The sequence below is a fragment of the Centroberyx gerrardi genome, chromosome 10, assembly GCF_048128805.1.
Source record: "Centroberyx gerrardi isolate f3 chromosome 10, fCenGer3.hap1.cur.20231027, whole genome shotgun sequence".
NCBI lineage: Eukaryota > Metazoa > Chordata > Actinopteri > Beryciformes > Berycidae > Centroberyx > Centroberyx gerrardi.
Window position 1 is genome coordinate 16,537,952 of NC_136006.1, and position 20,895 is coordinate 16,558,846.

The window sequence follows — 20,895 nt, forward strand, 5'->3', positions numbered from 1 at the left end:
AATACACCCGGCAAGTGTGAAGTAGATCGGACGAACGGTTCTCGAGATATGCGAAGGACACACACACTCACTCACTCACTCACAGACAGAGATTCCTTGCTTTATAGTATGATAACTGCACAGTGCTGTACTTGCAAAATTGAGAAACAGTGGAGGTTCTTTCATACAGCTTTGAATACCACACTGTAATTGTGCAAGCGAAGGCAATCAATAGGTTAATTAAGAGATTAATTGAGTGTAACTCTCAGAAACAACTCCCACAAGGTCAGGCCAACAAGGAGATGATCCTTTCTTACATAAACTGAATACAAAACATGTCAAAGAGTTAATTCTACATGATTTGGATTGATTAAACAATCATGTGGCTCCAACCATGCCTTACTTGACCTTCAAGTCCTAGTGCCTTGTTATAGAAAACACCACGGAGCTGAGGAGAAGCGATAGCATTATCAGGTGGATTATATAAGGGTATAAAAAAGGGAAATCTGCACTCTCAAAAAGATACCATGTTTTGCCAGTACGCTTCGTCAGGAGCTATATATTTTTTATTTGAAACATGTAAAATAAATCAATCAAAATGTCTTTTTGAGAGTGCGGATTTCCATTTTTTGGTTCTTCAATTAAGCCTGTTTGAAATCGACACACCAGAGAAGCTGTATTTTGTGTCCATTTTCTTACCCAGCATATGGACTTTCTTAGTCATTCGTATTATATAAGGTAACATCAGTAGTGGCAGTATACCAGGCTGAAGCAAAGTGTAATCACAACTGGCATATGCTGCGCCACACTAGCAGCGAGCCAAAAGGCCAATCAGTGCCTACAAATGCATCATGAGTGAATCTGAGAGAATGCCAGTCTAAGATAATCACCAACAGACAGAAAAATCAGGACCGCGGCCACACAGCCAAGTGAGGGGGGAAAAACAGCAAGGCCTCCATAACAGCACTATTTCAACTCATGGCATCAAATCGTTATCAGCCCTCTGCATAAACCACAACAGCCTCTTGAAAACAAGCTGGAAGTACAGTAAACCTGGAAAGTGATGTTTGAGCTTGAGCCAAGATTTAAATGCAAAATACAAAAGAGAGATGTGAGACATTAAGAGAAGGAAAGCGAGAAATGTTTCAAAAATCCATCGCAGTCCACCAAGCCCCAGGCTAACCAAGCGTGGCTACCTTCATGCCTCATACACCTAAGCCAAGTAAAACATGCCACTACACACCAAGATCATTTACGTCTCCACCGAGTGTGACACTCCCCCCCCCCCCCCCCCCCCCCCCCACGAGTCCTGAAGTTTGGGTGTAGGAGGGAGAGAGAGAGGGAGAGAGAGCGAGAGAGAGAGGGAGAGAGAGAGTGTCTGTATTTCTAATATGTTTCAACATTCACTGTACTGTTCTGCTGGGACTGTAACACAACATCAGCAATCTCAAATTATTGGCCTAGTATGTTTTAAGAGGCAGAGCAACAGCTGTTGAATTAGCAACCTGGGCATTGGCTCAGACATAGATCAGAGGCTGGCCAGGTATACTTTATCACGCCTCAAACTGGGACAAATCCATTAGATACAAAACAGATGGGACACATTCTTCTGGAAAAATTAATATCCAAGGCATGTTAATTAAGTGAAAGTAAATGTGCCACCCTGCCTATGAAAACAGCAGCTTGCTAATATTGGAGCAGACACACTGATCTCCATAATCACAGCGATATCTGCTTATGTGGTGGGTGAGACTGTGAGATTGAGAGAGAGAGAGAGAGAGAGAGAGAGAGAGAGAGTGAGCAAAGTATTATGACGGGATGTTAATAAGATATGGTGCATAAGCGTTATTAGGAATATTCAGCGTCATTAATATGTAGAGCCTGGCTCAGATTCATAGAGCCAAAGACAATATTAATCCTAACGCATGCAAATGGAAGGCAGAGCTGCAACAAGCTCACAGGAAGAATTTAGAGAAGTAACAGGTTGGGTAGCGAGAAGTGAAGAGTGCCAACTGTAATTCGACATCTGGTTCAATACATCCGCTGACAAATAACAGGACACTTTATGTGTGGGAAGAAGAGCGCAGCGCACCAGTCTCCAATCGCCACAGAGCCTGAGAAGAGCCCCGTACTGACTGACGACAACACCCTGCTCGTGATTTAGCACTGTGGGAGCCAGCTTCTGCCTGGGGATACTGTGTGGCATAAACACAGACTGACTCAAAGACCGGGGGAGCCAACCACGGTGTGTGGCTTACTGCCTCGCCACCCCGCCCCAGACCACCGCCGGGTTTAGGGTGGGACGCACTGTGGAGAAGGGAAACTAGGGTGGAAGCGGATCCGAGCTTGGGCGGTGTTAGGGAGATTCTTTCCAGGGCGAGAGAGGAGGCAGGTCCCTCGAGGAACACGCTGGTTGTTGGTACCGTCCTGTGGCACGTTCCTTTACCCATAATCCCCTCCGGTGATAAATAATGACAGACGCAGATGCCGCTTTACTGGCGAGGCCAATCAATTTGCCTCCTCGAGATTAGCCCTAAACTGCTTAGCCCTCAGTGCAACAAATCCAGAGGCCCTCTGCACTGCTGTGGTGTAGTGTGAGTTACTGTACTGACGATAGCTGCTGTGACATGACATCCATAGTCTTGTCAAATATGGCAAAACTGCCTTCTCATAACACCTTTTGATATATAGTAACAATCTTTGGTAAGAGTATTACCCAAGTGCATCCAGTTGATCCATAAGCTGTTGTATCTATAGCTGCACAACCTACAGTAACCAACTAAACAGTCATTTTGCAGAATGCACTAGCTGAACAGTAAACAGTTCAGACCAAGGATAGGCTAATCCTTTGACAAAGAAAGTTAATTATTCAATAGCTGGATAAAAAAAAAAATCAAACTTCACGGATGCTCGGAGGCCAAAAGTCAATAAGTCATAATGACCATGTAAGCATTTCAGCGTATTTACCACAAACCTCCAATTATCAGGCGGCCGCATCGCGCCAAGCCTGTGAATGTGAAGAGTTTGCTGGGATTTCCTGGTCAGGATGTAATTGATCTTAGAGACAAGAGCCGCAGCCCGCGCCTGCGCTTCCTGCGGACAAGGATTAAGGTCAACAACCAAGAAATCACTTCCTGTTTGAGATAACAGTCGCTGATGCGGTCGGTATAACCAGCGTACTGTAAGACACCTACTGAATATTAAGTACGTGTTCATTAGACCTCAGGAAACATCTGCTTAGTGAGTCTGGTCACTCTGGGTGACAGAGCAACAGGTTTTTATCAAGGTGTCACTTCCCTGGGCTCCACACACACACACACCTATTGATTCTCACTGAGCAGCAGGCCGGGTTTGAGCTGCTATGTCAACAGGCCTGCTCTTTTTTGAAGGTGTTACAGCACTCAATAAAACAGTCTCAATCAACATCAGCTATTGAGTGCAGAATAGACACTGTTTTGAAATGATCATAACAGATGCTGATGATTAAAAAAAAAAAAAATCACAGGTTTTGTGAAAGATGTTTTACTGAATGTGCTGTTGTAGTGTTTTTTCCCCTGATTGAGTTCTAAGATGAAAGAGCTGACAATGACTGTGTGCAACTGAACAGCTGCACTTCAAGAGCGCTGCTTTTTCTTAATCAAATCCACTGATTAAACATAAGCCCAGCGGTATTAGAGCCACATAGGGAGGACATGGGATTGGGTTTCAGGAAAATTCTGAGGCACTGCCATGGTACGGTGCGGATGTCAAGTCGTTTTGACACATGGCATTCACTGCAGCATTATACCGGCTTTTGTCTTCAGTTTTGTGGTGATTTTAATGCGACACAATTTAAAACTTCAGCCTTGTGTGTGAAGCGCCCTGTGGCAACAGCATCACCAGTAGATTTCCACGGTGTGACAAATGTGGATGCTGTCCTGAGGTGAATTCTCACATTCAAGGCTGTCAGTGGAAAACACAGGCACAAACACAGGCCAACAAACAGATGCAGCAACAGAAACAACCTCAGCAAGGGATGGTGTTGCTCTATGTCTGCAGGCCACTGGGTCCAGCAGGAATTTAGGTCTTTGTGACTACAGAATACCAATTCCTCTCCCTCGGAAGAGAGAGCCAGACCGGTAACCATGGCAACATAAAAAAAAAAAAAAAAAAGAGTGCGATTCCTAATCTCTGAGAAAAAAAAAAAATGTATAATGGAATCATCTTGAGCTGAAGGAAAGTATGTGGTTTAGGCTAAAATAGTTTGTACACAAACAGCAGTGATTATCTTCACACAAAATTGTGCCATTTGGATTATTGTACAGTGTAATGTGTGCTCTACATTTAGTGGGGAAACATTTAGCTCTCTCTCTCCGTGTAATAATGTTGTAATTACTGTGACCATAACCATGGTTTTTGGAATCTAAAATAGACGGGGCTTAAACACCGCACCCAGTTCATAAGACTGACTTCTCAAGCACACCCAAGGCCATTTCCATGTGTCTGGGGGTTACTGTGACTTCAGCTGACTAGCCAGGATGTGACTAGTATGTCCAAGGGTGAGGGTTACACACACACACACACACACACATATGCACATGCAACTTTAACGCCTTTACCACTAGTGGAGCGCTATCACAGATAGATTTAGTTGTTGCAAACAGCATAGTTATGCCATTGTGAATGGTGGTGAGGTTTAGTCATGGACAAGGCCTGCTACAGGATTCCTGCAGCTCAGTAGATAAAAAGTGAACATGAGTGTCCCTGTGAATCAGTGGGTTAAGGCTCAAGCAGCGTCCTCTCAGTGTTGTGGGTTTGAATGCAGGCCTGAACTTTGTTGTTGTTGTTATGATGCCTTCTCTCTCCCCTCTCCATTGTATGCTGTCCAATCAAGCAGAAATGCCAAAAAGAAAAGAAAAAGAAAGAAAAGAAAAGATAACAGGATCACCAAAGTCACTAAGCACTCATACTGTTGGTTACTCAGCATGGACACTTTGACTCTACTACTAACAATAATCTCATTTAAACCACATGGTTCAAATTTGACCCTGTAGTTTAATTACTGCACTTACATCACTGCAAGTCATTCAAGTGTAATTTGCCTAACTAAATATATGTGTATTAGGCTAAATGCTTCCATGTTTTCTCCGACTCTGGTGAAAGAGGAGCAACTGAGCATCGGTATGAATGAGCACCCAGACATCATTAATATGTAATGGCTTTTAATGTAATAAGCCGAGTGAAGTCACATGAAATCACAAGACCTGATTAGACACCAAATCCTTGATACCACTATTCCACATGTGAGTAAATATATGCAGAAGAGGCCTGTATGTATGACTATAGGAAATATTGGGTAGGTCTAAGTGTAATTTGGCCTTTGCATTGTATAATACCCTGATCACTTTGTGCTCCAAAAGAAAAGACAGTAATCCCAAAGTAACACGGGATATACGTGTCACCACTTTACATGGTTAACACTCTTATTCCAACTTCTATGGAAAAGAGGACACAAGACAGAAAGGATTCATTATGACTTCCACAACAGCCTGCCAGAACTGGCTATTTTGCTAGTCCTGGCAATGACAGATAACCCAAAGCAGCCATTTGCTGCTGTTGAGAGAGTCCAGAGACCTCGAATGCCCACAGCGGACCCGCCCGCTGCTTTTGTGAAAGGAGACGTCCCCAGGGACAAACCCTTTGATATCAATTAGGGGGCATTCCCACATTGGCCCCCATTGACAGAGCTTTGATTCTTTCAGCGTTGGACTTCCGCGCGTCACTTACCAATGGAGACAGCCAGAGAAAAGCTCAACAGTAGGGATGCCCAGTCTAAAGCTCAATGGAGCCCAAACATACCTTCAGAGAGTCTGCAGTGCAGGGGAAAACAAAAAGCTTACAGAGGGAACCTGAGCAAGGCCATGTGAACTTGGCTGTTTTGCTGCCCCAGGCCAGATGAAATCTTCTGGTTTGGTCTGGTTTCTTGGTAGCTTATGCAATAGTTCCCACTTTAATTGGGGGGGAGGGGGGGCAATGCTGTCATGTCAATATCTTCCCTGCAGGCATACGTACAGCTGGGTTTGGGATTTCACCCTCTCTTTCTTTCGCTCACACACACAAATTACGATCGCCATTCTCTCTACTCTGTCTCTCTCACCCTTTCTGTCTCTCTCTGTCTCTCCCTCTCACACACACACACACACACACACACACACACACACACTCTAATTTCTCCCCTTCAATCTTTGCTCCATTCATTCTCACTCTGCCTCCCACACATCTCCTCTCTCTACCCAAGAGGCCCCAAATTCAATTACCGCTGGAGAGCGGTGGGAGGCAGACTCAGAGGTCCAGGTAGAGCTGCAAGGAATTCTGCTACGAAACGTTTCAAGCAAACGCGTCATGGGAGCGACATCATTGCAGGCGTATAGCTCAAAGCTAGAGCGTGACTGTGAGGACAAGGCCAAGGTGAAGTGTGACAAGGTGTTGGATTTTAATTACCCATGTAGACGATTAAGCACGACAGAAGATACCATGAGGAGTACAGAGCAGAGGAGTTAGTGGTGCAGCGACTAAGCCCAGTTTTTGTGTTTCTATGTCTTCTCCTTACCACTGGGCAAGGGCATGATGAGGATATTTCAGGAGATGAGAACAGGAAAGGTGAAGCCAGCCCACTATCAGGGTCTCTGGGTAAAATATGGCATCACAGGACCAGGATTATCCCAGGATATCACACAGCGAGTCGGCTTTGACATATTAATTAGCCTTCAGAATCTCAATGAGAAATTCATAATTCATAGAAGAGGGGCAATGGTGCTGTGAAGCTGCTGTGCAGCTGAGGCATACTTGTTCCCAGGAGGGTTTCACCCTTTATTTGAGACCAAGAGGACATCACAGGGAGTGTAGGCTAGCTAGGAGCAGCACCACTGCCACACCCATCATGCACTGTGATGTCTGCCACCCCTGCTGCTGCTCACTCAGAGAGGGACATTGCTCCATAGTTCAATCACATAATGAAAGGATCAGAATGCAATCATCAAAGGGCAGTGTTCAATGGAATAATGTATGTAAACACTGGGTGCATGGGCATGAACAAACCGTCAGAGGATCCACCTTCATGCATCTGTCACAAAACCCAACAAAGAGATTCCAGGTTATGTTTGCATAAGTCTCATCCTTTCTTCATGAGCTGACACAGGCATGTAGTCAGGCAGGCAGATAGAGTCGACCGGCGGTTCAGTGCAGTCTGAGCCAAACAAACATGAGAAGGTTCCGCAAAGACAACCATCTCGGTTACCATAGGAACAGGAGAGACATATTATAAAGGCTTTTCCCAAAGCACCTGTGCACAATATGGAAACCAGTGCAGCAACAGGATGTAGCGTCTCACCAGCTCACTACTTGGCCTCATCTGACAACTTAAGCATCACTATTCATCAGTATCTCTGCGCTGTATCAGTTTGCCCTTCCAAGAAACAGCGTGACTGTAATGAAATGTAAATGGGCTGCTCTATGCAGGGTTGTCACGTTGTATATTCTATCACTACAGCCTTGTTTATAGCAGGCATGTTTGCTTATCATAAGTCTTTATGTGGCCCAGAATATGGAGTTAACACCATCAATTGTATTTTATTGCTATTTCCAGACCCATTATGCTGCTGTATTTTAATGGAAGATCTATTCAGTGGTGGCGAATAATGCTGGTGATGCTATTGCAGATAAAAACAAATGCTGCAGGCACTGAATAAATCTACAGTTCCAACCACTTAATTTATCCACACAGCATCACAAAACTGACATGATGGAAATATTTACCATTCAAACAATGGTCAATCGGTCACATCCCCTCAATAGAAATCCCTCACTCTCTCCTCCCCAAATGGTTTTCTATCAGGATATCTGACACGAGTAATGTAACAACCAATTCTCAGAGGGAATCACACGGTTCTGCTATGCACATTCCTATCAGGCGGACGGTGGAAATCTAATTTCTGCACGCTGTTAAGAATATCCTTACAATCTGGGAAAAACGGGGCTGCTGATGGACAAGCATTCATTGACACAGTTTATCCACTGTTACTAAAATGCCTTGGTGCTACAGAAATAATTACGCAAGCCATTCAATAGAGAGCTGTAATCATCTGATGAAAATCTACAGCTATTTATGGTTATGACTCAAGTGAAAAGTGGAAAAAATAGGTGGTTTTGAGTGAGAGAGCAAGTGCACATCCAGTAAATCTGTGTTTTTTCCCTTCATCCGCTACCATCTTTAGTATTCTGAGCCATCAGCCACCAGATAATTCCACTGTTGCTCCTCTCCTGTGGCTCTCATCCTCCAAGACCCAATTACATTTCAGGATGGGAGGGAGGAAGATGGCTGTACGTGGGAAAACAATCCCCCCACATCCCGCTGTGGGATTTCAATTTCATGCCATGAGAAAGGCAACCGAGGGTTCAGAGTTCATCTGAGGAAAGGATGAGAGTATTCTCTGGCTGAGGATATTCCATGCAAGAGTGATGCAAAAGCACATGAATGCCACCTCCACAGCAGTGAACACTTTTAACATTTTCCGGCTTCAATATGTATCCGTTTCATTCACCGTCCGGTATAAGATTAGAAAAAGGCCTTCATCCTTATGGAGGACAGCACCGCATCCTTTGACATGGTGGCCCAACATTGGCACGCAAATCTTCCGTTCATGTTTTCATAGTGACACTGAGCGCACGCCCCCCCCCCCCCCCCATGCCCTTGCCACACTACACACAATGCCATCTTTCAGGAAAACTGGGTCAATCAACACTGAAACCAGGAAGGGCTAATAATCTCTCAAACTTATTGTCAGTCATATTTTCAGTCAAGGGATTTGAATACAAAATAGCCACACACACACACAGACACACACACGCACGGCACACAGAGAGGCGGTCTCCTGAATATGTTAGTCATAATTGGTGTGCAGCAGCGTATCCACATGCTAGCGCACTACACTCACATTAAAGCTCTGCATGGAGACACACACACACACACACACACACACACACACACACACACCCCCGCCCCTCCCCTCTGTGGAGGAAATGGCAGCAGATATCAGTGGAAGACAGAGCTCTGCAGCACGGCAGCCAGCCCAGGCTCACTCAGACACTCCCCATCCACCTCCATGGGGTAGCCATGGCAACCCACACATAGGCGAGCACGGTTTCAGTGCGGCCTCTCACCGGCGAACTCGTACAGTGACGAAATGCACGGGCATGTATACGCGGAGAGAACACAAACGGAGGACGCCGGACTATCGCCTTAAGAGAATATCAAGCTCCAAGGACACGGTTAGTCATGTCAGGCAGTCGGCGGGGTGCTTTCTACAGTAGAGGGAGGGATGATAAATGGCAAATTCCTTTCCATGGCAGCAGGCCACGTAAGGATATAGCTGCATTTTTATTTTCTAAGAGAATATAACAACAGATTAATGGGGCCTGAAGCGTTCCCATTAAGATCTACTGCAATTCAGCTGTCCTGAAGCGCAATCTGGACTGAATAAGGAATGTTCCCATGTTAGGAGCTCCCAAAAGTGAACAAATGAAACATATGTGTACACTGAACAGAGAGCAGTGACAAACATCAGATGCCCGGGTGTGAGCAATTCCCATCCTCCTTGCTACATCAAGGCTCCTCTCTGATTCGCTCTCTCATGTCGGGCCGCAAACACTTTCCCAGTCAACATGGAAGATAAAATCAGAGAGCCGCTATTTATCTGCACAGTCTTCAACAATCCCTTCATTCACAACTCTCTGTAAAGACAAGCCTATACCCTAGGGGGGAAGAGGTTGCCATGGTCACCGTCTTCTTGCATCTCTCTACCGGTTCGGCTCATATCTCTCTTTCTCTTTTCCAAATCTCATTTACCACACTGTAGAAACGTAAAACTGACTATACTATATCTGCATTAGGGGAGGGTAACAGTGACAGCGCAATCCATCTTAATATAGCCTATCGTAATGTTACTCGTGCATGAGTCATATTAGAGAATGGGGAGAGAGAGTAATGGGATGAGAAAACTCATTGACACGGTATAAAAAGGTAGATAATAGGATTCGTGGCTATGGACTACCTAGGTGTTGCCCCGTTCTCCTGCATGCTCCTGCCTCCTGAACGGCCAATCAAATGCCATTTATATTCATACTTGGCCAATGACAGCTCATCAGAAAATACTGGTGCCAAATCATACGCCATGCCCGAATCATTCAACCACCACCGCCAATTCTGCCCCTCCAGCGCTGTGAGGCTGGGGAAGCGGACCGTGTCTCCGCCACAGCTCACAGTTAAACAGGATTTAGCACACCGCTTGGAGACTAGACTGTCTCCCTCCCTCTGAGCTCTGCCTTCCTTAACCACAGTCAACATGTCACATTTGAAAATACACAACGTGAAACACGAGATACTGAGAACCTTCGGTGGTCTGTAATATGCGCCAATAATATGCGTCTTGAATTTTCAATTATTCGCCGACCTGTCTCGCCATGCAGAGGCAAGGATGCGAAAGACATGTGGGGGATTTCCCGCGAGGAAAATTATATTTATACACACACACACACACACACACACACACCCACACACACACAGGGGCTTGAAGGGTGCAGCTATGTTGATTGTGATGCTACTAGTGACTCTTTTTGCCCATTAGCATTATAAAGTTATTACTTTCTAACAGCTTACAGCCTGTGACACCTGAGACAGCCAAATAATAATACTAACAATAATAACAACAATAATAATAATAATGATAATACACTTTATTAATCCTTGTAGGGTCCTTGGAGCTGGTAGGGATTCAGTGTTTTGCTCAAGGACACTTCAGCAGGGCAAATGTTGACACAGGGGCAACCTCCCTACTCACTGCACCAACCTGCTGCTAAAACATATGATAGTTGACATGGCTAACCTAATGACAGGCTAACAAAAGTAAAAATATATACACTACCAGTCTTTATTTTTACTATTTTCACACTTTAGAATAATAGTAAAGACATCAAAACTATGAAATAACACAAATGGAATTATGCAGTGACCAAAAAAGTGTTAAACAAATCAAAACTATCTTATATTTTAGATTCTTGAAAGTAGCCGCCCTTTGCCTTGATGGAAAGGCAAAGGCTTTGGAAAGAAATTCATACATAGGATCAACTTCACTATTTATATTTGTCTAAGAAACACATTTCAAGCATTTAAGCATATGCCTTTAGATCAAAATGTCTTTAAGATAATGAAAACATACTACAGTCAAGCAGGTGTGTCCAACCTTTTGACTGGTAGTGTGTATACTGTAAAAATAGATTACAATCTCAGCAATCTCAGAATAAGTGATTTAGATATCCAATAAATCTAAGAGCATGGGACAAGTATGTGACCCTATAGCATGATTTCACCACATATCCCAGACTCTCCATGCGTATAAATCCATCTACCTATTGAAAAGCACAGCAGCAGTCCTGCAGCAACATCCCAGCTCTTCCTCCTCATGGCTGGCCTGTCAGTCGGTGGGCAGCCATATTGAAGCTGCCGAAGATAGAGCTGAAAGAAGCCCTTCATCATGTTTCTACTCATTAAGTCGGGACCTCATTACCATTCATCTGACAACAAGGCACGCTGGAGCTGCTTAGTGCCCTAATTGCTTTCCGTCGCAATGAATGGCTGACAGCAAATAGGGGAAAGAATGAGTGGTGGGGTGATGGTGAGCCCTCTGGACTGGTGTGAGAGTCTTGCCCTAAAAATGCAGGTCCTTCTTTTTGTGACATAGTTTCCTTAAGCCTGGGTGGTCCTGCCCTGCTTTCCCTGTGCAGTTTCTGGTTGTAAACATCCTGAAGTTATGGGAATGGGCAGAAATAGAATGAAAATAATGAATCTCCTAAACAGCAGCAATACGCTTAAGCGGCAGATGCCAAAATAGACTGGATACTACTTGTCAGAGGCATGAGAAACAACAAAAGCTAAATCGGTGGCTAATTCTTGGTGATTTCATCTCACTTTCACTGCATGCATCAATATCTAACTCTGCCCTGACAAATGTTACAAAATGGTAGCGATAAACCATGGATGCCGCCATGGGAATAATGCATTGCATATCATGGAGAGCGGGGTCAACTTCTCAGTGGGAGATGAATTGCACCCCGTCACATGAACCCTTGAATCCCACATCACTGTGACTGAATGAGGTGACCTCAGACCTGCCTGCTGCCGGGACGGGGAGGGGGTCTTATATCACATATGTAGTATACATAAATAGGAAGTTTCTATAGAGTAATGTAATACGTGTGCATACCATCATGCACTGGTATGATCCAGCCGTTCACTTTTTTTTGTAATTAGATCAGAGTATTATAGAGGATGCCGATGGATTATCAGAGGATAATATCAAGTGAGTGTAAACAAAGCTAGAGGCGTACATCCAAAAACAACATGTAGAAACAAAAAATAAATCCTAATCTTCACCCGATGAATTGTAATCTGAACTCTCTGATCGAGCCATTGTTGTCGAGGCAAAGCTAATAATGCTAAGGGGGAGGATTGGGAGGCTGTTGGCAGGATTAACCCCCCCCAGCCACCCCACCCCCTTGTTTTCTGATCAGTATGTTGAGAAAACGATGCTGAGGACATTACACTGGGTACGTTCCGCTGCTGATAATGTACAGCGCTTTGTGGCTTTATAGAAAGTGTGGGAGAGTGCGTTTCGCTTGTGCTTGTGTATTAAGATTAAACCAATTTGCGCTTGACATAATCTGTAATTGGGCAAGGAAAGTAATGCATCGCAGTCTAATGAGTCCGTGGTGGGCAAAAAAAAGGGTTGCAATATGTCCGATGGAAAGCGAATGAAAATGCAAGAGATGGGTCTGTAATTAAATAATTCAGGGTTTTTCTCTGCAAACTTTTCTTTTACCATGGCTCTAATGGACGGAGCATTTGCTGGAGAGAACAGAATACAGTCCTTGGTGGCTCATTTATAGTTAGGGAGAAAGAACAAAAGTAGTGGTGCAACATGAGATAGAGAGAGAGGGATGAGAGAGCGGGAGAGAGAGGGAGAGAGACAGAGAGAGTGAGTGTGTCTGGATTTCTAATGGTATGCGCCTGTGTTTCTAATGTCAATATTACAAGGCAAGTGGAACATTCCATGTTAGGTTGCATTAGTCAGTATTCTACCAGTGAGGTTTGTCTGACAGGGGCTAATGGAGCTTGACTGTTTCCTTCATTCAGACACATGAGCATGGCTCTCCTCCCTCCCCTCCGTCCTCATCATCCCATCCCCCAACCCCCAACCCCTTAAATACATGCTGCCCTCACACTCATCACAGGCAACTTCTGCCAGTGGAGCTTTCACCAGCCATCAGCAAACATAAGCATCAAAACATCAGCATGGAGACAGTCAGGATATGTTAGGCCAAGGACTGCCGGACAGACAAAGGGCTACAGTCTGGATTTCCTGCTCTACTGAACTCAATGAAATCTGACAGATGGCTTCTAATTTTTTGCAAACACTTCCATGAAAAGAGCAATAATTACAGGTATAACCAGACTGTTTTGACTCAAGTCCTGTGTGATCCAAGCCTGTCTGTCTGCACAAGTTTGTACAACCGAAGACCATCGGGATCTACACAAGCGTGTTCACAGCCAGTGTGCTAAGTAGGCCACAGCATGGTATGTGACCCACGAGATAGCTAGATGGCCCCTTTTTGTTTCTCCACCATCTGATACCCTGCCTGGCGAGGTGGAAACTTACCCCTCTGAACCAGAGGAACAGGAACTGTAGCCTTTAGTATCAGTTACAGAGGGAGGTTAGAGTGGGTTTTTTTTTCTCTTAAAGTGAAATATAAAACATTTCCTGCCTTGAGTCACAACGAGTATAAATCCATCTCAGATGAACTGTCGCTATCTGAGCAAAATGTTCCTCTGGTGGAATAAAAGATTGCCTAAATGCTTGAGAGAAGTGATTTCTAAACCACGCAATCATCTTCCTTCATTGCTGCAGAGGTAAGATCAATCTCAGATGGAACCAAGCCAAGTTAGCCTCTCAGCCGTATATCCTCCGTTTTCTGCTGGTGTAGAACGAGCTGGACCAGAAAACAGAGTCATTATGGGATGGGAGTGGGAGAAGCAGCAGGTAGTTGCTGATAAAATGAAGCGCCTCGTGCCGGCGGCGTCCAGCATCCACACGTCATTGTAAAGGCAAATTCTGCTGAGGTATCTTATGCCTCCGGAGAAAGAACAACCCGTCTTTATCAAGTGGATGCTACTGGGACGTAACACATCAATCAGGATGGAAGGAGGGGAGGCGTTCTGGACATCTAGATTTTCACTGGAGGCACCGATGAATGCTGGAGCATCAAAATGTAAAATGGTCCACTGGCTTTGGAGGCTTGAAGCACAGTATGTAGAAAAAGACATGCCCAAGAAGGAGAACCACTGCAACACTGAAGTAAATATGAGACAAATTGAGCGGAATTGCATTGTATTTATTCAAAGGATATCAGACCTTTTCACCCAAACTGTGAACCAATGATTTAGGAGAATGTACTCTTGGGGACACCCTTAGGCAAAACAGTACTGACACCACTGGGATTTCTATCCCGAGTGCTGACTTGACATAAAAGATTGAATATGTGTTAAATTGAGCATTGAGGAAAGCTTTCTGTTAGCTGGGCCTCTATTCTCCCTCAGTTTATTTCAGCCCTGCCTCCCTGCAGCAGTAACAAAAGCCGGATACAGCTCACCATCACTACAGCTCAACTAAATCACCATGACACTGTTGGGGCTACAAGAATGCCAACGAAGCGTGGAAGAACCAAGACTAAATGTATGCATTACCCCTCCTGAACAATATTGTTCCAACACACAATAGGAATCTAAATATAGTAAATTCCTCATCCTGATTTGGCAGTGTAATCTATCCATGTGTCCCAAACTGTACTAAACCTCAGTGCAGGTGGCAATGTGGACCAAAGAGTTGTTGTTCACTTGAAGAAGACAGAGACTAGGGTTTGACCAGTATCAGATTTTTACTGAAAGGCCAATATTGGCAAACTGATATCGGTCTAACCCTAATTGAGACGAAGCCAAAGGCGGATACAGAAATGTTTGGGTTTAGCCTGCGGCCTCAACAAAGGTGCTGACTTAAAGTCCCAGAAAAGAGCAGGGATGGAGCAAAACAGCGACTAATTAGTCACAGTGTCTTAAAAGCCAATCACACTTTTATGACTCAAAAGACACAAAATAGCTATCGGGCACAATCCGAGTTAAATGAGGACTTGCAATGCACACGGTTAATCAAATGAGATCTCACTGTGAGAATCTCCAATGAGCTTTAAGTATGAAGTACACACGACACATGACAACACTAGAAACATTAGTAATCGTGCACAGGAAGCCTCGCAGCAGGCTCCGGGAACAAGATTTACCCACAGTGCCTTGGGAAACAGCCAGGCGGACACATCCACACTGCACTGCCCACTCTCTCACCGTCACAGAGGTCGATTTCTGGCAGCTTTACTGCTGCACCAAGGCCCATTCATCCACACAGAACAAGTTCTCTGTGTCTGCTGTATCTATTTCTCTCTATCACCGCTCCTTTCCTCTTTTCTCTATCTACTCATCTTTCTGCTCTGTTCCAGGCAGGAAGGATTGTGGTCAGAGAACATGGCCAGTTCTTCTATTCTAAGAAAAATAACAGTCTTTTCCCCTACTCCACCCTATGTTTGTGCCGCTAAATCAAGTTCAGAGAGTATACCTTACTGAAATACCACAAGTTCAGAGGAATGCTGGGGGAAAGGAGTGTTCAGTGCATCTCATCTCTTTCTGCATGCCTTAACATTCAGGTATAGTACTACCAAAATAATAAATAGGTGAAGGGTAAAACATACAAAAATGTGTATGACATTCACAGTTACCGATATGTGACTGATATCTGAAAAACATTTTTTTTGTATCTCTACATTTAGTTTTTACAACTTCTATATCTTTACTTTACATTAAAAGGCACTATAAACATATAATAGAAAATTCTAAATGAATCTCTCATTTTATCTACACGTTTACGTAATTTGTGCAAATGGCTTAGACCAGAAATGTCTGAATATAGATCTCTGCTGGGCTTTGATGAAACACTTAATCCTCTCAATCCAGAAATCATGAATGGAATTCATATGGCAGCTCTGCCCATTCAAGGACATCAAAAACCATTCTTTCTCTCTTGCTTGCCTATATTTACTACACCATCTAAGACAGCAGCGGTGGTTCTCACATCTATTCTGTACACCAATGTGTGCAAGGGAAAGAACTGTGAAATATCAGGGGCTTATGGTTTCCAAAAGAGTTTGCTGAGACGTTGTCAAGCTCCAGGATTTCACAGCTGATAGATGACTGCAGTACAACAGTTCAGCCTTTCCAATGGATTTTTTTAATAGTATCAACAGGTTTGAGACAGCTTGGGAGATAAACAGTTAAAAAATAAATGAAGAGGTACGCTGGCAGAACCCTGACATTACTAAAGAAGATCAATCCAGTTTCATTCATGCATTCAGCACCTTAATGTTATTCAGTTGCCATGCCAACCCGTTACCAGGTTAACAACAGACTGCTGCTGCAGTGATGAAGACAGAAAAACCTTCCTCTGCTACCGCGTCAGCGGGCAATAATGAAGAATCACATTCTGACATTAGTATTCTCATCAGGAGACGAGCCTGGGTGGGGAGGAATTAACAACTCACCGAGATGTCAAACAGCTCCTCTGTGTCATCCAGCATGCGGACCCTGATGGTGACGTGGCGTCCGGGGGGCATGGCAGGGGGTCTGTGGCCGGGGTCCAGGGTGCTGATGCCCAGAGTCTCCGGGGCTCCCAGACGCTGGCCTGCTGCGGAGGCCATTGGCTCTGGCTCCGCCATGCTGCGCTGCTCTGTTAACTGCCCAGCCTGCACAGAGGACAACATGTCAGGCAGGCAGACAGACAGACACACATGTATACACACTCGTACGTCTGCACCCACACACACACATCTGTCTGCAAAACAACACCACTGAAGAGATGTCTGATAACCGTTTATCAAAAATTGGCTTGAGGAGTAAGACACTACCCCTCCTCTTACTGGTGAGGTAGGTGAGGTACAGAAATGCACCAGGGCCCAGAGGACAGGCTTCACAACTTTCTGTGTCACACTAAGAGCGTAATTGCAAATGAAGTATTTGCACTCTCAGCTAATGGCTGATAATTGTAGCCTTTGGGAGAACCAATTACTGTAAAAAGAGATCCAAGCGTGTTCTTGATTTCAAAGCACAAATCAGGCAGCCTTAATTTGACAAACGAATCACAAGGCTAGAGTGAAAAATCAAAGAGTCAATAAAATGCAATGTCAATTGATTCAGGAAGTCGTAAAAGCACAGCATTGGGACCAAAGACACATACATGAGCTTAGTTAGGTTGTAATTGCTCTCAAGGGCATCATGTCCAATCTGAATGTGGACATTGAAGGAACAGTGACTGGATTGTGCTGGGAATTGACAGAGTAATCAAAGTAAAAGACAGACAGCAGGAGGTGAAAGATAAAATATACAGGATTCATTCAGATTCAGCTGGGAATATGAAAAAGAAACCTGAGAGAGAAACCTCATGCTGTAACTGTACTGTTGCTATGAAAGATGCATTGCTCAGATACATTTTGAGTGGCATAGTGCAGACCTGATGTGCACAGAATAGTTAGCCCCAATCATTTGCAACCGCAGCAAATATGGCGGGTCCCATCTGATATTCAAATTAAAGACGCGGTGCAGTATCTGGAATAATGATGAGCGGTGTGACTCACTCTGTGTCGGTTTAAAAGAGGGCTCGTCCCAGGTGGAGGATTGTGTTTGGACTAGTTGTGGAGTCATTCATTCTCGGTTGACACATGAGCAGGCCACTATCCACCCCCCATCTACCCAGCCAGATCCCCTGAGGCCCTGCTGTCCCGCTTAATTCTCTCTTCATCACACATTCCAGCCGGCTGATGTCATCTCAAGACCGCACCAAGTGGTTCATCAGAGTGTGCAGGCCAGTGGGCAGTTGTTCAGACACCACAGAGGTGAATGACTGCTGCCAAGTTCAAGCTGAAAGCTGAATAAGGCATTTCAAAAGAGTGGATAATTCAATCCAGCAGAGCGCATGGAGAATGTAGGCCAAGGACGGTGGATATACTAAATAGAGTGTATGTGTTTAATTCAGTCTGCCTGTTCCCTGAGAGCTGATCACATAACTAGTTTGTTTCCATTAAGAAGGCACTCCACCACTGCATGCAATGAATGAGTACACACTGTAGTCGAAGTGAATTCGACGAATAAACCGGGATGCCACACAGCCGACCGTGTTTAGAGAGCACGTTCCTATCATCTGCACCTGTCCGTACACTGTCATCACAGGGCAGTGGGCGTGACATGAGGCCTGTTTGAGTTTTCCAGTTCAATGGCTGGGCTGGGGGGGGCAGACAGATTCCCTTGGGCTGATGGAAACCAGAGCTAATGCTGTCACTGGGGGGGGGGGGGGGGGGGGCGTGGATGGAAACATGCATGTTGTTCAACCCAACCCCAGCCATTTATGACACTTGATCCTCAGGCCATCATCGCCGGCCCGCGGGCTTGATTATTGGCAAGTGTTTCACGTCAAGTCTGTAAATTCATGGCTTATATGACCCACGCATGCTGTAACCCAACACTCTTCAAACAAAAGACCAGTGAAACGGAGGGCAATGAAAGAGCAGACAGTGATTACTTCAGCCAACACTTACCCTACCCTGCCCCCGGGCTCATGAATCAACCAGTCATGAGTCTTAGTCTATGGGCTCCTCTAAATAAGTAACTCGGGCTCTGGCGAAACACGCAAAATAGTCACCATCTAGTTGTACAAATGCCACCTTGTTCCTGCAGACAGACTGTGACATAAGGCTCGCAGCATAGTAGATCAGGATACAATGCCAGAGGGACATTTACAGACCTCTGAGTGTTTCTCGGGGTGAATTACCCTGCCTTTGAACTTGTTTGCTTGAAATTCCCCACAAGTGTGTAACATGGAGCCGTGACTGCTGGCCGGCTGTGCTGGCTGGCGGAGTCTCAGGGGCTGTAACAGTGGTTTCTCTGTATGCGGGGGCACGCTGGGGCCCCTTAGTGCGGGCCAACACTGCACAGCTGGATTCCTTTACTGACAGCTGAATGGCCGAAGGACAGGCTGCTTCAGCCAGTCAACTGTCTACCTGAGGCAAGCTCAGAAATAAAAAAAAGAGCCTCATTTTCCTCTGTATTCAGCAACATAACATTGATACTTGGGTGGGGCTCGCATAGCATGAATCAGTATGCAAAAGTTCCCTCTGAAATACTGGAAGCATGACATCTGTTCATCAAGCACAATGAGATGTATGATTCAATTTAAAGGACTACCAGCAGGCTACTGTGCTGTAACCTGAACCTCTTCAGAACAGCTTCAAATACTGATACTGAGAATAAATTGAGAAAATAATAGTGCTGAGATCTTTCCCTCCACTAGACCTTCCTCGCACAGATCTGGTCATGTTTACATCATTAATGTAATGTAGGTTAATAGAGCAGGCTGCTGTAATCCTCAGGACATTAGTAGATGTGACATAAATGCACCGCCTGGACTCACCTGACCAGCTGCTAGAGCAACAAAGTGGCAGATATAAAACGCGCACTCATTTGCGACATTTGGAGCATTTTAAATGTCAAGCAAAGCATAAGCCATCACAGCCGGGAAACATCAGCGACTGCAATGCCTGCATACATCCATACAGCTAAGGTATGCCTCTGGGCAGCGAGCCTTCTGCAATGCAACCCGCACCGGGAGAGAGATGGGACATTTACAGACTGCAAATGAAGCTTTACACATAGTGTGGTAGTTATTTCTCTCCAACCTAAGTCCACAAGATCACAAAACAACCAAGGCGAAGATACTCCCACGACTTAACCCTAATCTCCTCAAACAAGTTGATCACTTCCCTCAAAAGCACACAGAGGACTTGGGCTGCAGGATTCTCTTACCCCTTCTTTAGAAATGCGGGCTTCTCCACGTATGTATTTCCCAGTTGAAGGAAGATATTACATCCACCTCCGGTCGTAGTGAATCCTGGCTGACTTTAGATGCTGGCCGTGCCGGTGAGGAGGCTTTTCGTGGTCGCCATGGCGGACGACTGAGTGAGTGTGCCGGGGAGAGACGGGATTACATTGAACCGAGCGGCGGATCCACTCCCGGTGCTTTACTCAGACAATGAAGGAGGTGCAGCACCTCCAGCTTCTCCGGCAGGAACGGGGAACTGAATAGCAGCAGCACCATCTAGCGGTGGAGCGTGGAACTACACAATGACGCTGGAAAAACCTCCTTACCGAAGAATTGATATAATATTCCTATAATATTCCTGTTGGGACTTAGACTGTGTTTATAGTGCTCAATAGTTTATTGTATTTTTTTCTGCTATGATATCACTATATTATTCCTATAATATTCCTTTTGTGACTGTTTATAGTGTGTGTGACTCAGTAGTGAGTTTATAGTGGCCCTATGATACTTTATGGTGTTTTACATTTCCTATGGTATCATGATAATACTCCAATAATATCACTTTATAGTCCCATAATAGTGATTTGTAGTGTGTCTGTGGTGCTCAATAGTGAGTTTATAATGACCTTATTGTAGCCTACATTCTGGTATATGGTATTTTTTCTTATATGATATCACTATAATATTCCTATTGGGACTTGTATGATGTGATATTTATATAGTATCCTTCTAAAATGTATTATATGATTATTATAGTTCCTTTTCGTAAGGATGACCTATGCATATACAAGGCTTATTATGTTGCAAGGTTAGACAAACTTGATTTCTTCTCTTTTCGTTTCTCTGTCATTTCTACCTG

General features: G+C 44.6%; 1 protein-coding gene across 1 annotated transcript in view; it reads right to left on the reverse strand.

Annotated features, from left to right (window-relative positions):
- The window catches only part of LOC139933019 (FERM, ARHGEF and pleckstrin domain-containing protein 1-like), a 47,779-nt gene extending 27,598 nt beyond the window's left edge, over positions 1 to 20,181 (reverse strand). Inside the window, exons 1-2 of the mRNA XM_071926997.2 lie at positions 20,021 to 20,181; positions 16,711 to 16,911 (exon numbers count right to left, since the gene is read on the reverse strand). Of these exons, the coding sequence (XP_071783098.1) occupies positions 16,711 to 16,884 (174 nt within the window). The 5' untranslated portion in view covers positions 16,885 to 16,911; positions 20,021 to 20,181. The remainder of the gene's footprint in view (positions 1 to 16,710; positions 16,912 to 20,020) is intronic.
- Between the last annotated feature and the right edge of the window lie 714 nt (positions 20,182 to 20,895).